This window comes from Sciurus carolinensis, chromosome 12 (genome assembly GCF_902686445.1).
Source record: "Sciurus carolinensis chromosome 12, mSciCar1.2, whole genome shotgun sequence".
NCBI lineage: Eukaryota > Metazoa > Chordata > Mammalia > Rodentia > Sciuridae > Sciurus > Sciurus carolinensis.
In genome coordinates, this window is record NC_062224.1 from 43,969,221 (window position 1) to 43,984,437 (window position 15,217).

At 35.6% G+C, this 15,217-nt stretch overlaps 1 protein-coding gene across 1 annotated transcript in view; it reads right to left on the reverse strand.

Annotated features, from left to right (window-relative positions):
* The window catches only part of LOC124961283 (coiled-coil domain-containing protein 7-like), a 51,394-nt gene extending 36,515 nt beyond the window's left edge, over positions 1 to 14,879 (reverse strand). Inside the window, exons 1-4 of the mRNA XM_047519926.1 lie at positions 14,728 to 14,879; positions 10,542 to 10,546; positions 8,575 to 8,661; positions 8,080 to 8,181 (exon numbers count right to left, since the gene is read on the reverse strand). Of these exons, the coding sequence (XP_047375882.1) occupies positions 8,080 to 8,181; positions 8,575 to 8,661; positions 10,542 to 10,546; positions 14,728 to 14,879 (346 nt within the window). The remainder of the gene's footprint in view (positions 1 to 8,079; positions 8,182 to 8,574; positions 8,662 to 10,541; positions 10,547 to 14,727) is intronic.
* Between the last annotated feature and the right edge of the window lie 338 nt (positions 14,880 to 15,217).

Genomic DNA, 15,217 nt, shown 5'->3' on the forward strand with positions numbered 1-15,217 from the left:
ATATAATGGGGGGTGGGAGGGGTTAGCGTTAGGGTTAGGGTTAGGTTTAGGGTTAGGGTTAAGGAGGGTGGTAAGAATGGAGGAAGGAAGGACTGTATAGAGGGAAAAGAGGGGTGGGGGGGGGGGGGGGGAAGGGAAAAAAATAACAGAATGAATCAAACAACATTGCCCTATGTAAATTTATGATTACACAAATGGTATGCCTTGACTCCATGTACAAATAGAGAAACAACATGTATCCCATTTGTTTACAATAAAAAAGAAAAAAAAGGAACCCAAGGAGGAGAATTATAGAGGGAACTCAGGTCCCAGCACTTGGCATTTACTCACATCAAAAACAGGTCACAGAACACAGAAGATAATTACACATAAAAGGACGTGTGCAGATAGAGTGAGAGAGAGAGAAAGAGAGAGAGAGAGAGAATCCACTTCAACTAATGTGCAAGTCCAAAACCTCTGAAAACATGAAGAAACAGGCAAACAAATTTCCCCACCAAATCCACAATCCCTCAACACAGGATCTCACAGATAGTGAGGTAGACAAAATCCCAGAGAAGAAATTATAAAAAACTGATTTATTAAAATGTTTAATGAACTAAAAGAAGATCTAAGATCTAAGGAAGGAATTGAGAATGCAAATACATGCCAAGTTTTCTAAGGAAAACTCCACGCTGCTTTCCAGAGTGGCTGCACTAATTTGCAGCCCCACCAGCAATGTATGAGTGTACCTTTTTCCCCACATCCTCGCCAACACCTATTGTTTGTATTCTTGATAATCGCCATTCTAATTGTGGTGAGATGGAATCTTAGTGTAGTTTTGATTTACATTTCTCTTATTACTAAAGATGTTGAACATTTTTTCATATATCTGTTGATTGCTTGTACATCTTCTGTGAAATGTCTGTTTATTTCCTTAGCCCATTTGTTGATTGTATTCTTGGTGTAGAGTTTTTTGAGTTCTTTATATATTTTGGAAATTAGTGCTCTATCTGAAGTATGTGTGGCAAAGATTTTCTCCCACTCTATAGGTTCTCTCCTCGCATTGCTGATAGTTTCCTTTGCTGAGAGAAAGCTATAATAGTTTGAATCTGTCCCAGTTATTGATTCTTGCTTTTATTTCTTGTGCTATGGGAGTCCTATTAAGGAAGTCTGATCCTAAGCCAACATGTTGAAGATTTGGACCTACTTTTTCTTCTATAAGATGCAGGGTCTCTGGTCTGATTCCAAGGTCCTTGATCCATTTTGAGTTGATTTTTGTGCAGGTTGAGAGATAGGGGTTTAATTTCATTCTGTTGCATATGGATTTCCAGTTTTCCAGGCACCATTTGTTGAAGAGGCTATCTTTTCTCCATTGCATATTTTTGGCACCTTTGTCTAGTATGAGAAAATTGTATTTATTTGGGTTTGTGTCCATGTCCTCTATTCTGTAACATTGATCTACCTGTCTATTTTGGTGTCAATACCATGCCGTTTTTGTTACTATTGCTTTGTAGTATAGTTGAAGTTCTGGTATTGCAATCCCCCCTGCTTTGCTCTTCCTGCTAAGGATTGCTTTAGCTATTCTGGGTTTCTTATTCTTCCAGATGAATTTCATGATTGCTTGCTCTATTTCTGTAAGGTATGTCATTGGGATTTTAATTGGAATTGCATTGAATCTGTATAGCACTTTTGGTAGAATGGCCATTTTGACAATATTAGTTCTGCCTATCCAAGAACATGGGAGATCTTTCCATCTTCTAAGGTTTTCTTTAATTTCTTTCTTTAGTGTTCTGTAGTTCTCATTGTAGAGGTCTTTCACCTCTTTTGTGAGATTGATTCCCAAGTATTTTATTTTTTTCGAAACTATTGTGAATGGGGTAGTGTGGAGATTCCTTAGAAAACTTGGAATGGAACCACCACTTGACCTAGCTGTCCTACATAAAATCAGCATACTACAGAGATACAGCCACATCAATGTTCATAGCTGCTCAATTCACCATAGCCAGATTGTGGAACCAACCTAGATGCCCTTCAGTTGATGAATGGATAAAGAAACTGGTATATGAGACTGACCCAAACAAATATAATTTCCTCATACTAGACAAAGGGGCCAAAAATATGCAATGGAGAAAAGATAGCCTCTTCAATAAATGGTGCTGGGAAAATTGGAAATCCATATGCAACAAAATGAAAATAAACCCATATCTCTCACCGTGCACAAAACTAAACTCAAAATGGATTAAGGACCTCGGAATCAGACCAGAGACCCTGCATCTTATAGAAGAAAAAGTAGGTCCAGATCTTCAACATGTCGGCTTAGGACCAGACTTTCTCAACAGGACTCCCATAGCACAAGAAATAAAAGCAAGAATCAACAACTGGGATAGATTCAAACTAAAAAGCTTTCTCTCAGCAAAGGAAACTATCAGCAATGTGAAGAAAGAGCCTACAGAGTGGGAGAAAATCTTTGCCAATCATACTTCAGATAGAGCACGAATCTCCAGAATCTATAAAGAACTCAAAAAACTCAACACCAAGACTACAAATAATCCAATCGACAAATGGTCTAAGGAAATGAACAGACACTTCACAGAAGAAGACCTACAAGCAATCAACAAACATATGGAAAAATGTTCAACATCTCTAGTAATAAAAGAAATGCAAATCAAAACCACCCTAAGATTCCATCTCACCCCAATCAGAATGGCGATTATCAAGAACACAAGCAACAACAGGTGTTGGCGAGGATGTGGGGAAAAAGGTACACTCATACATTGCTGGTGGGGTTGCAAATTAGTGCAACCACTCTGGAAGGCAGTATGGAGATTCCTTAAAAAACTTGGAATGGAACTACCATTTGACCCAGCTATCCCACTCCTTGGCCTATACCCAAAGGTCTTAAAATCAGCATACTACAGAGATACAGCCACATCAATGTTCATTGCTGCTCAATTCACCATAGCCAGATTGTGGAACCAACCTAGATGCCCTTCAGTTGATGAATGGATAAAGAAACTGTGGCATATATATACAATGGAATATTACTCAGCCATAAAGAATGATAAAATTATGGCATTTGCAAGCAAATGAACGAAATTGGAGAATATCATGCTAAGTGAGATAAGCCAATCTCAAAAAACCAAAGGAAGAATGATCTCACTGATAAGTGGATGATGATACATAATGGGGCATGGGAGGGGTTAGTTTTAGGGTTAGAGTGAGGGTTAGGGAGGGGGGCAGGAATGGGGGAAGGAAGGACTGTATAGAGGGAAAAGAGGGATGGGAGGGGTGGGGGGAAGGGGAAAAAAAAATAACAGAATGAATCAACCAACATCACCCTATGTAAACGTATGATTACACAAATGGTATGCCTTTACTCTATGTACAAACAGAGAAAGAACATGTATCCCATTTGTTCACAATAAAAGAAAAAAAAAAAAGAAAAAAGAAAAAAAAAAAAAAAAAAAGAAAGTCTCAGCTGACAACCCTAAGCGCTACCCTGAGTCCCCTGAGCATATCCCCATCAATTCCAACAATGACTAAGCACAGCCATGGTATTAGTGCAAGCTCATTTCTGTGAGACACTGGATTTGTTTAAGGCTCCCCACATCCTGGTCTTGAAATTCTTTAGAAAATGTAATGGCGTGGTGCTGCCATGTGAAGACTAAGTACAGTTCTGCCAGAAATATAGGAAAGTAACTGTTTCACCATGCCCTGTCCAATGGTTAACCTTATTAAACTATTTGTTTTGTAAAAAAAAAAAAAAAAAGAAAAAAAAAAAAAAAGAAACGTATATATATATACAATGGGATATTACTCAGCCATAAAGAATAATAAAATTATGGCATTTGCAGGCAAAAGGATGAAACTGGAGAATATCATGCTAAGTGAGATTAGCCAATCTCAAAAAACCAAAGGACAAATGATCTCGCTGATAAGGGGATGATGACACATAATGGGGGTTTGGAGGAGGGCAAGAATTGAGGAAGGAGGGACTCTAGAGGGAAAAGAGGGGTGGGAGGGGTGGGGGGAAGAAAAAAACTAACAGAATGAATCAAACACCATTACCCTATGTAAATGTATGATTACACAAATGGTATGCCTCTACTTCATGTACAGAGAAACAAGATGTATCCCATTTGTTTACAATAAAAATTAATTAAAAAAAAGAAAACGAAAAAAATAAACGTATGCAGTACTCAGGTTTAAAAACTGTGAAAAAAAAGAATGCAAGTACAGGAGATCAAATACCACTTCAATAAAAAAATAATAAAAAGACACAAATTAGAACTATTACAAATAAAAGACACAATTAATTGAAAACTCACTTGAAGATATCACTAATAGAGTAGAATACATAAAAAACAGAACTTTAACCCTTGAACAGGATCTACAGAGAATGCAACAAAGGGGAAAATTACAGAAAGTACAGAGTACAGATAATGAAGGGGGAAATTATAGAATATGACCAGAATATACAAGAACCATGGGACAGCATTAACAGATGAAACCTGAGAATCACTGGGATACAAGAGAACATGGGGATACAAGCTAAAAAAAAATAAGGAATATTTTCAATAAGATAGTTACAAAAAACCTTTCCTGTGTCAGAAATGAGATAGACATCCACATACAGGATGCTTACAGGACCCCAAATAGATCTAGCCGAATGAGAAGCTCACCATGATATACCAAAAACAAAATGCCTAACATAGAAAATAAGAAAAAAATATTAAAAGCCACAAGAGGTCACATTAAGAGGCAAACCAATAAGGCTCACTTCTGATTTATCAGTTCAGACCCTACAATCAAGGGGAGCTTGGAATGAGATATTGTAAGCCTCAAAGGAAACAACTTCCAGCCAATGTTACTATACCCAGCAAAACTCATTCAAGGAGGAAAAAAAACAAAAACAAAAACAAAAAAAAAATAACAATAATAAACTAAAAGAATTTATGAGCACCTAATCAGCACTACAAAGAATACTCAAACTACACACAGAGGAATGAAAAATCTATTTCCAAAGCTCCTAAACAGAGGAAGTTCAATAGAAGAATAATTCACTAAATGAGAATCAAGACAGGATAAAATACAGCCAAAATGGCAGGAAACCACAAACACATGTTCATACTATTATTGAATGTCAATGGTTTCAACTCCCCAGTTAAAAGACATTGATTAGTAGAATGGATCAAAAAATAAGATTCAACTGTATACAGTTTACAAGAGACTCAGGCAAAAACACAAATGTTGAAGGTAAAAGGATGGCAAAAATTATTCCATGCATATGGACCATGAAAATAAGCAGGAGGAGCTATTCTTTCATCTGACGAAACAGATTGCAAGCAAAAATTAATCAGAGGAGACAAAGCATGCCACTACATCTAATAAAGGGAATAATTCAACAAGAAGATACGATAGTAAGCTTTAATGCCCCGATTGTCAATGTGCTTGTTTATATGGAAAAAAGAATACTCCAAGACAATAAATCCTACATAGGCCCCAACACAATAATACTGGGAGATTTCAATGCACCCTTATCACTATTAGGCAGGTCATCCAACATAAAATCAATGAAGATAACTCCCACCTAAGCAACACTATAAGTTTAATTGACCCAACAAACATCTACAGAGTATTCCGTCCTGAAACAGCTGAATATACCTTCTTCTCAAACATGCATGGGACTTTTTCCAAAACGGATCATAGTCTAGGCCATAAAGCAAATATTAACAAATAAAAAAAAATCCATATAATTTCACATATTGTATCAGACCATAATGGAATGAAGCTGAAAATCAACAGAAAAGAAATAACAGAAATCACATAAACACATGGAGATTGAACAATACTCCTTAAAAGAATTGAGAATAGAAATCAAGAAATTCCTAGAAACAAATGAGAACAGAGATAAAACATATCAAAATCTCTAGGACATTATGAAAGCAGTTTTAAGAGGAAAATTTATAGCACTGAGTGCCTACATTAAAAAATTAGAGAAATTCCAAACAAATAAGCTTAGACTCCACCTCAAGTACTTACAAAAAAGAACAAAGTAATCCCCAAACCAGCAAAACTCAGGAAATAATTAAGATCAGAGACAAAATCAATGACATTGAGGATAAGAAAATAATACACAAGATCAATGCAATGAAGAGTTGGTTCTTTGAAAAGATAAGATTAACAAACCCTTAGCCAAGCTACCAAAAGAGTGAATGAGAAGAACCAAATCAACGAGATTGGAAATAAAAAGGAGATTTCACAATAGACTTTTTTGAAATCTATAGAATTATCCAAATATTTTGAAAATTTATAGTCCAATAAACTAGAAAATCTATGACCTTTCCAAATAGAATCAGGAAGATATAGAAAACCTAAAAAGATCAATATCAAGCAATGAAATTGAAACAGCAATTAAAAGCCTTTCAAAAAAGTAAAGTCCAGGACCTGATGAATTCTCAATCAAGTTCTACCAAACCTTCAACAGAGAAACTAATACCAGTGTTTCTCAAATTATTCAATGAAATTGAAAGGGAGGCAACACTCCTAAATACATTTTATGAATGAACAAAAATACATTTTATGAATCATAAAATATATTTATGATCACTCCCAAAGACAATCTATTTATACATTTTATAAATACATTTATGAAGGTATAACCCTGATACCAAAACCAGATAAAAAAGACATATCATTAAAAAAAAAAACTACAGAGAAATATTCCTTATGAACATAGATGCAAAAATCCTTAATAAAATATTAACAAACTGCATTTGAAAACACATCAAAAAGACAATACACCATGATCAAGTAGGTTGAAAACACATCAAAAAGACAATATACTATGATCAAGCAGGTTTCATTCCAGGGATACAAAGTTGCTTAAACATATGCAAATTAAAAAATGCAAATTGTCACTTACCGAGAATTAAAGACAAAAATCACATGAGCATCTCAAAAGAGGTAGAAAAGACTTTTGATAAAATTCAACAACCATTCATTTGAAGGAACTTTCCTCAATATCACAAAGATAATTTATGAGAAACCCAAAGCCCACATCATACTAAATGGAAAAGAACTAAAAGCAGTCCCTCTAATATCAGTTAACAAGACAAGGCGGGCCACTCTCACCACTCCTATTTAGTCTAGTCCTTGAAACATTAGCAAGAGCAATCAGGCAAGAAAAGGAATTCAAAGGGATACAAATAGGAATACAAGAAGTCAAACTATCTCTGTTTGCAACAATATGATCCTATATCTAGAAGACCCAAAACATTCCACCAGAAGACTTCTAGAGCTTATAAATGATTTAGCAAAATAGAATACAACATCAACACCCATCAAGCAAAAGTTTTCGTATAGTCCAACAGTGATTCAGCCAAGGCAGAATCAGGAAAACTTTCCATTAACATTACCTAATAAAATAAAATAAAATACTTGGGAAATAAACCAGTCAAGGAGGTCAAAGAGCTCTAGAATGAAAATTATAGAATATTGAGAAAAGACAATATTCTTGGATAGGCAAAATCAATATGGTCAAAATGGCCAGACTATCACAAGCAATATGAGTACTAATAAAAAAAAGACAAAAGGCATCAGAATGTATTTGGAAAATATACAACTATAAGTTTCATATAATAGGTACAGAAAAATCATAAAGATATAGGAAGATTAAAATTACTGGGATGGAAAAAGAATATATCATATAAATATCAACCAAGTAGAGCCAACATGACTAGAAGACTTAATAGTTTCTAAATGAAACAAACAAAAACTATAAAAATGGTTTTCTTCCTTAAAATAAAATTTCTATCCTCTAGGAAAAGTATTAATTTTAAATTTATATATATGTAGATAATAAAATGCCAAAAGATATAAAGCAAAATGACACAACTATAACAGGAAAATTCAGAATAAAGCATTTAACACATCTAATTCAGTAATTATAGACTATATAAATAAATCACCAATAAAGATATAGAAGTATAAACAAAATAATTACAAAAGAAAAATTTAAATAATAGCAAACATTCATGAAATGTGAGACAAAGTTCCAAATTTAGTTGAAAATAATTTTATAATATTTTAATTTCTTACCATGAATATTCTCATTTCTGGTAGCTTCATCGTGCTCAGTTTCAGACTTCCTTCTGGAAGCTAAAGCCATGTCTTCAGGTGGTGATACAGTCACAAGAGATCCTGAATAGAAAAATAGATCTATGATGAAACATATGGATATAGCAAGTAATCAGCAGAATTTCCTCTCATTTGTGTAAAATGAAAGGAAGAAAACTGCAAACCTACATCAATGATTATATTAAAACAATGGAGATGAAGTGGGAAACATGAATAATTTTCTTGAATGTTTCTTGAGAAAGACCTGCTAAATAGTAGTCACTAACCATGTGAATAAATATCACATTATATCAGAGTTTTCACTTCTTTATTATCTTTAGAGTATTCACATTTAGGTCAAAGTATAAAAAGTCTACAAAATATATCCTCAAACAAATAGACTCAAAGAAAAAAGATCTTCTAATGAGTTGAACTTAAAACAATTTAAAGATATCTATAATGATCGTACATAGTTACCATTGCTATGTTGAATTTCTGGTACTTGGACCTCTGATGCTGAATCTTTTTTTTCAAGCCTAAGATTTTCAGATACTTCATAAGAACCTACATTAAAAAGATTCATTTAGTATTACCAAACAGAAAAACAAATCTATTGTGAAATATCTAGATTTTAAATTTCAAACAGAAGCATTTTTCTGTCATTTCTACAAAGTTACAAGTAAATCACCATAATGCTAAATCTGACATGAAAATTGTGAGAATGTTGGTAATAGATGTATGTTGAAGCTGTTTCATTCTTTCTAGTATATTAAGTGAAACAAAAAGGAAGTCTAGAATACACACTCTTAAATTATCAATAGTTCAAAGAAAAAAGTCTTAAGAAAAACTGGAAAATATATTGTGATAAAAAAAGCAAAAAACATCACAGATTATGGGATGCAGCTAAAGTGAAGCTTAAAGAAAAATTTATGACTGCAAACACTTGTATTGAAAGATGAAAGAGACCACAATCAATAAACAAAACTTCCATCTTAGAATCTAGAAAAAGAAAAGAAAGTAGAAGGCACCAAATAATAAAGACTAGAGCACAAATAATTAAATGGAAGAACAGAAAAACAATAAAGAATATCAACAATTTCAGAAATGCTACACTGGTTTAATAATAATAAAAATCAATCAATAAATGTACTATACAAACTTAATAAAGATCTTGAACCAAGTTCCCCAACATTATCTCAATAGATGAGTAAAAAGCAAAATTCAAATTCTTCATTAAATAAAAATATTCAACAAATTAGACATAGAAGGAAACCTTCAACCTAATAAAGATTATCTACAAAACTGATAGCTAACATCATACTTAGTGAATGCTTTTCCACAAGATAAAAACTAAGACAAAGATGACTGTTCTTATTGTTTCTGTTTAACATTACAATGGAGTTTCTAGTCAGAGTAATTAGGCAAGAAAAATAAATTAAAAGGTATCCATATTGCAAAGAAAGCAGCAAAATGATCTCAACTTAGAGATGTCGTACATAAAAAATTCCTAAAGAACGCAAAAACATACACACAAATAATAATAAACCTATTAGAATAAATAAATTTACCTAAGTTAAGGTTTCAAGATCAATCTCCAAAATTTAATTATATTTCTCTAGTAGCAATGAACAATCTGAAAATGAACTTAAGAAAACTATTCAATTTACAATAGTATTGAAATGAATAAAATACTTACAAATAAATGTTTAAAATAAGTATAAGACTTATACACTGAAAACTACAAAGCATTGTTGAAAATAACTAAACAAGGTAAGATATATGCAAAGACATCTTATGGTTATGAGTTGTTAGAATCAATATGGCTAAACTAGCAATACATCCCTACTGATCTACACATTTGACTGAATCCTATCAAAATCCCAGCTAGCTTTTTTGCAGACATTGAGAAGATGATTTTATATGAAAATTTAAGGGATCAAGAATAATAATCTTCAATTAGGAAAAAAAAGTGAGAGGACTCCCACTTCCCCAATTAAAAAGTGAGTACAAGACTACAATAATCAAGATAGAGTAGTACTGCCATTAGCACAAGCATATAAATAAATGGAATAAAATTAAAGTTCATAAATAAGACCTTAATTTATGATCAATTGATCTTCTACAAGGGCACTAAGAAAATTCACTGGAAAGGTAATAGTCTTTTCAACAAATGGTGCTGGGAACTGAATAAATACAAAAAAATGAAGTTGGACACAGATCTCTCACCATATACAATTTACAGTGGGTTACAGACATAAATATTGAGTTAAATCAGCCAGGTATGGTGTTACATGCCTTCAATACCAGTTACTCAGGAGGCTGAGGCAAGTTCAAAGCCAAGTTCAGCAAGTTAGTGAGACCTTCAGCAACGTTGTGATATCCTGTCTCAGAAAAATAAAAATAAAAAAACAACTAGGGATGCAGTTCAGTGGTTCAGCAGTCACCTGTACTGTGAAAGATAACAAAGAAAAAGTTGAAAGTGTAAAACTCTTATGAAAAAATAGAAGTAAACTTTTTTCAACTTTGGTTTAGGCAGTAATTTCTTCAATATTGGCACTAAAAACAGAAGCAACAAAAGAAAACATAGATAAACTGGACTTCAATAATATTAAAGATTTTTTTTTGTTTCAAATAACATCATCATCCAGGGGCTGAGACATAAGCATTTCTACCTGAACTAGGGATGTGGATTAGAGGACCTATATGTGACTATCCTGAGATTGAGTTTTTCATTGTATGGTGACTGGATTCTGAAAGACAGCATCTCAAGGCACTGTACAGAGATGAAATATTCCAACAGAGCCAGGCAGAGGCAAAAACCACACAACATCAACTTTCACCTGTTTGTTTTATGGAAATAATTAAAAGCCAATCAAACTAAAAAAGGGCATGTAGGTATATAAATCCTCCCTCTAATGGGAAGGAACATCAAAGAATTTGGAGTTATATTTTTAAACATACAAGTAATAAGGTTATCTTAATTTAAAATTATTTTGGATAAACATGGTATAGAATATTACATAATTCAAATTTAAACTATAATCTGGGATAATATTCATTATGCACACAATGACAAAATTTGTATTCTCCTTACAACTAAATCACTTTAGTTTGTTTTACATTTAGTACACAGGAAAGGAAAATCATGAACAAATTTAAAAGACATATTATGGGACTGAGAAGATGCCAGATTAGAGGAAGAACAAGGTGTATTGTCCAGAAGTTTCTTAGCTCAAGATTTAAAAAGTGGAAAGACTGATACTCAGTCAGGTGGGTGACTATGGGAATTGACTGAAATTCAATATTGCCAATAAAAATAATCATAGAGACACAGAAAGTCACAAATTTTCAACATAATACAAGACATAATATGCTAGAGATATGTGAGCTTGGATGATGGCAGCATCAACAACCCCAGCCCACCATTGAGAGGACGGGGAGCACAGACACAGAGAAAGGAGTATGGCCAGTATTACTGGCTTGGGAAAACCTATGGAATACAGAAAGAGACTGATCTCAACTAACCCAGAGACAGTGAGGGAAGTTGTTGAGTGAAAAGGGATTAAACTTGCTTGACCAGGAGGAAGAGGGTCCAGCAGGAATCATAACTGCAGTAGTGTGAACCAGTTTTGAGTGGCCATAAAGCAATGAGCAGAGACTGAAGATTAGGAACTCATAAAAGAAAGTTTCCACCCTGATCCTGTGGTCACCTATTGTGGGGTCCAGAGTGTGCCAGGACCAGCATAACTGAAATAGGCACAGAGAGGAGTATGCCTAGAAAGATATACGCTGGAGATACTGAGTAGAGATCACTCCCTTTGGTGTCCCATATGATCACCTGGGAAGATGGAAGTAACAGGTCAGACAGGCATGACAGCACTCCAGGTCTAATTATGGGTAATTCACATCCATGGTGGTAGAATATATGCAGCCTGTCAAGTTCAGACTCCTTACGCTCATAGTGGAAATTTGGGGAGGACTGTGAAACCCAGACATTCAGCAGAGATAAGCATCTCCCTAGCAACAGGGGCATGAATAAAATTTCAAATATCGAACAACAGAGTTTCAAAGGTCAGGCAAGACAAAAATCTCAGCTACTAGAACTTCCAATATAGAATTCTGCACCAGTCCCATTATGGAAGTACACCAGTTGTCAGCATTCCCCAGTCTATCCCATCCTACACTGGGAGATAGGAAGATGAAAGCTAGTACAACCAGCTTCAGCAGGAGGGAAGTAACAGCTAAAGAGCCAAGATCTGGACAAGAAGGCACTTGTGGTTCAGAGCAGCAGAGAGGGAAGGCACTCAAACTGAGGACACAGCCAGTAGGTCAGTTACAGTGGGAAGCTATGTTTTGGACAATGGAGAGGGATGGTGCCAACAATGGGCAATGAAAATTAGAACTCAGCACCCAAGCAAGTTGTCTTTTTTTCTTTTTTTCTCTCTTTTACCCATTTTTTCCTGCCTTTCCCATTTCAGTCCCTATATAATGTTACAGAAAGTTTACTATATTTAATAACTATTTTTTTCAACCTATTTAGAACTTTACTAAAGTTTATACCTGGATTAGTTTCTTTATCCATTCATCAATTGAAGGGCATCTAGGTTGGTTCCACAATCTGGCTATTGTGAACTGAGCAGCTACGAACATTCTTGTGGTTATATCTCTGTAATATGCTGATTTTAAGTCCTTTGGGTATAGGCCAAAGAGTGGGAGAGCTCGGTCAAATGGTGGTTCCATTCCAAGTTTTCTAAGGAGTCTCCACACTGCTTCCAGAGTGGCTGCACTAGTTTGCAGCCCCACCAGCAATGTATGAGTGTACCTTTTTCCCCACATCCTCGCCAACACCTATTGTTGCTTGTATTCTTGATAATCACTATTCTAATTGGGGTGAAATGGAATCTTAGGGTAGTTTTGATTTGCATTTCTCTTATTACTAGAGATGTTGAACATTTTTTCATATACCTGTTGATTGCTTGTAGATCTTCTTCTATGAAGTGTCTGTTCAATTCCTTAGCCCATTTGTTGACTGGGTTATCTGTATTCTTGGTGTAGAGTTTTTTGAGTTCTTTATATATTCTGGAAATTAGTGCTCTATCTGAAGTATGAGTGGCAAAGATTTTCTCCCACTCTGTAGGTTCTCTCCTCGCATTGCTGATATTTCCTTTGCTGAGAGAAAGCTTTTTAGTTTGAATCTATCCCAGTTATTGATTCTTGCTTTTATTTCTTGTGCTATGGGAGTCCTGTTAAGGAAGTCTGATCCTAAGCCAACAAGTTGAAGATTTGGACCTACTTTTTCTTCTATAAGATGCAGGGTCTCTGGTCTGATTCCGAGGTCCTTGATCCATTTTGAGTTGATTTTTGTGCAGGTTGAGAGATAGGGTTTAGTTTCATTCTGTTGCATATGGATTTCCAGTTTTAAAGGCACCATTTGTTGAATAGGCTATCTTTTCTCCACTGCATATTTTTGGCACCTTTGTCTAGTATGAGAAAATTGTATTTATTTGGGTTTGTGTCCGTGTCCTCTATTCTGTACCATTGATCTACCTGTCTATTTTGGTGTCAATACCATGCCGTTTTTGTTACTATTGCTGTGTAGTATAGTTCAAGGTCTGGTATTGCAATACCCCCTGCTTCACTCTTCCTACTAAGGATTGCTTTAGCTATTCTGGGTTTCTTATTCTTCCAGATTAATTTCATGATTGCCTGCTATATTTCTGTAAGGCATATCATTGGGATTTTAATTGGAATTGCATTGAATCTGTATAGCACTTTTGGTAGTATGGCCTTTTTGACAATATTAATTCTACCTATCCAAGAACATGGGAGATCTTTCCATCTTCTAAGGTTTTCTTTAATTTCTTTCTTTAGTGTTCTGTAGTTCTCATTGTGGAGGTCTTTCTCCTCTTTTATTAGATTGATTCCCAAGTATTTTATTTTTTTCAAAGCTACTGTGAATGGGGTAGTTTTCCTAACTTCTCTTTCTGAAGATTCATCAGTTATGTACAAAAAAATGCATTGGGGCAGATCCAAGATGGCAGACTAGAGGGAGGCTGTGTTCCTTGTCCCTCCGTAACCTGGTTTCAAGCAGAGGATATCTGTTTCTTGGTGAGGCAGTTTTTGCTACTTATCGATCCCCTGCTCTTTACCCCATTTGTCTGCTGTGATTACCTGCAGTCTGCCAGCATATGGATGCCTTTTTTGAGTGCAGACTGCTCACTGTCAGGTGCCTATCATCTGCCATTTGCCTGCCTCTCACCTGACCATCGCCTGCCTTACACCTATCCATCACCCAATGCACGAGTTTCACCTCCCGATCACACCACCACAGTCAGCAAACTGATCACCGACTGCCAGTGGAGCACCAGCTGTCTGCTGTTGCCTGGAAGTTCACTGCTACATTACCTGCAGGTTTGATTACACATATCTGCTGCCATTTTGAGAAAACAGCCAGGACCTGTAGGAACCCTGGCCAGACTGACTGAGCCCCATCTCAGGATCCCTCAGCCCGACCAATCACTCCCTGTCTCTGGGGCCCTCACATCGACTGACTGCTCCTTGCTGCCAGGACCCCAGACCAACTGACTGCGCCCTAACACTGGGACCCCAGACCGACTGATTGCACCCGGCCTCCAGGATCCTGCAACCACATCAAACAACCGAACCTCCAGGACCCCTGCCTGATCAACTGCACCCCGCCTGCAGGACCTCCTGCTGACCATGTCCACACTCTGAGCTACAGCTCCAGATTTGCCAAAACATTTCGAAGCCAGAGCGGCCATCTTGGATAATCCTGGAAGCCGTAGCTCCAATCTTTAGGTGGGGCAAAACTCATCCTGAGATGCCTGCTGGAGGCTTGAAGCTCATTGTCAGGTACCTCTCATGCATCAGGTTTTGAAGACTGGGAGGTTTCATTACTATATGACTGTTATACTGTAGATTTTCTTTTTTCTCCTTATTGACAAAATCGAAGTTTTTATTTCTTTACTTTTCTTGCTCTCTTTTCCTTTTGCTTACCTGTTCCCTCAGAGTCTCTTTCTCCCTTTTTTGCATGCTAACATCCAAATTCATTTGATTACACTCTCACCCTATTATCTAGAACTTCTGTATATTCTTTTCT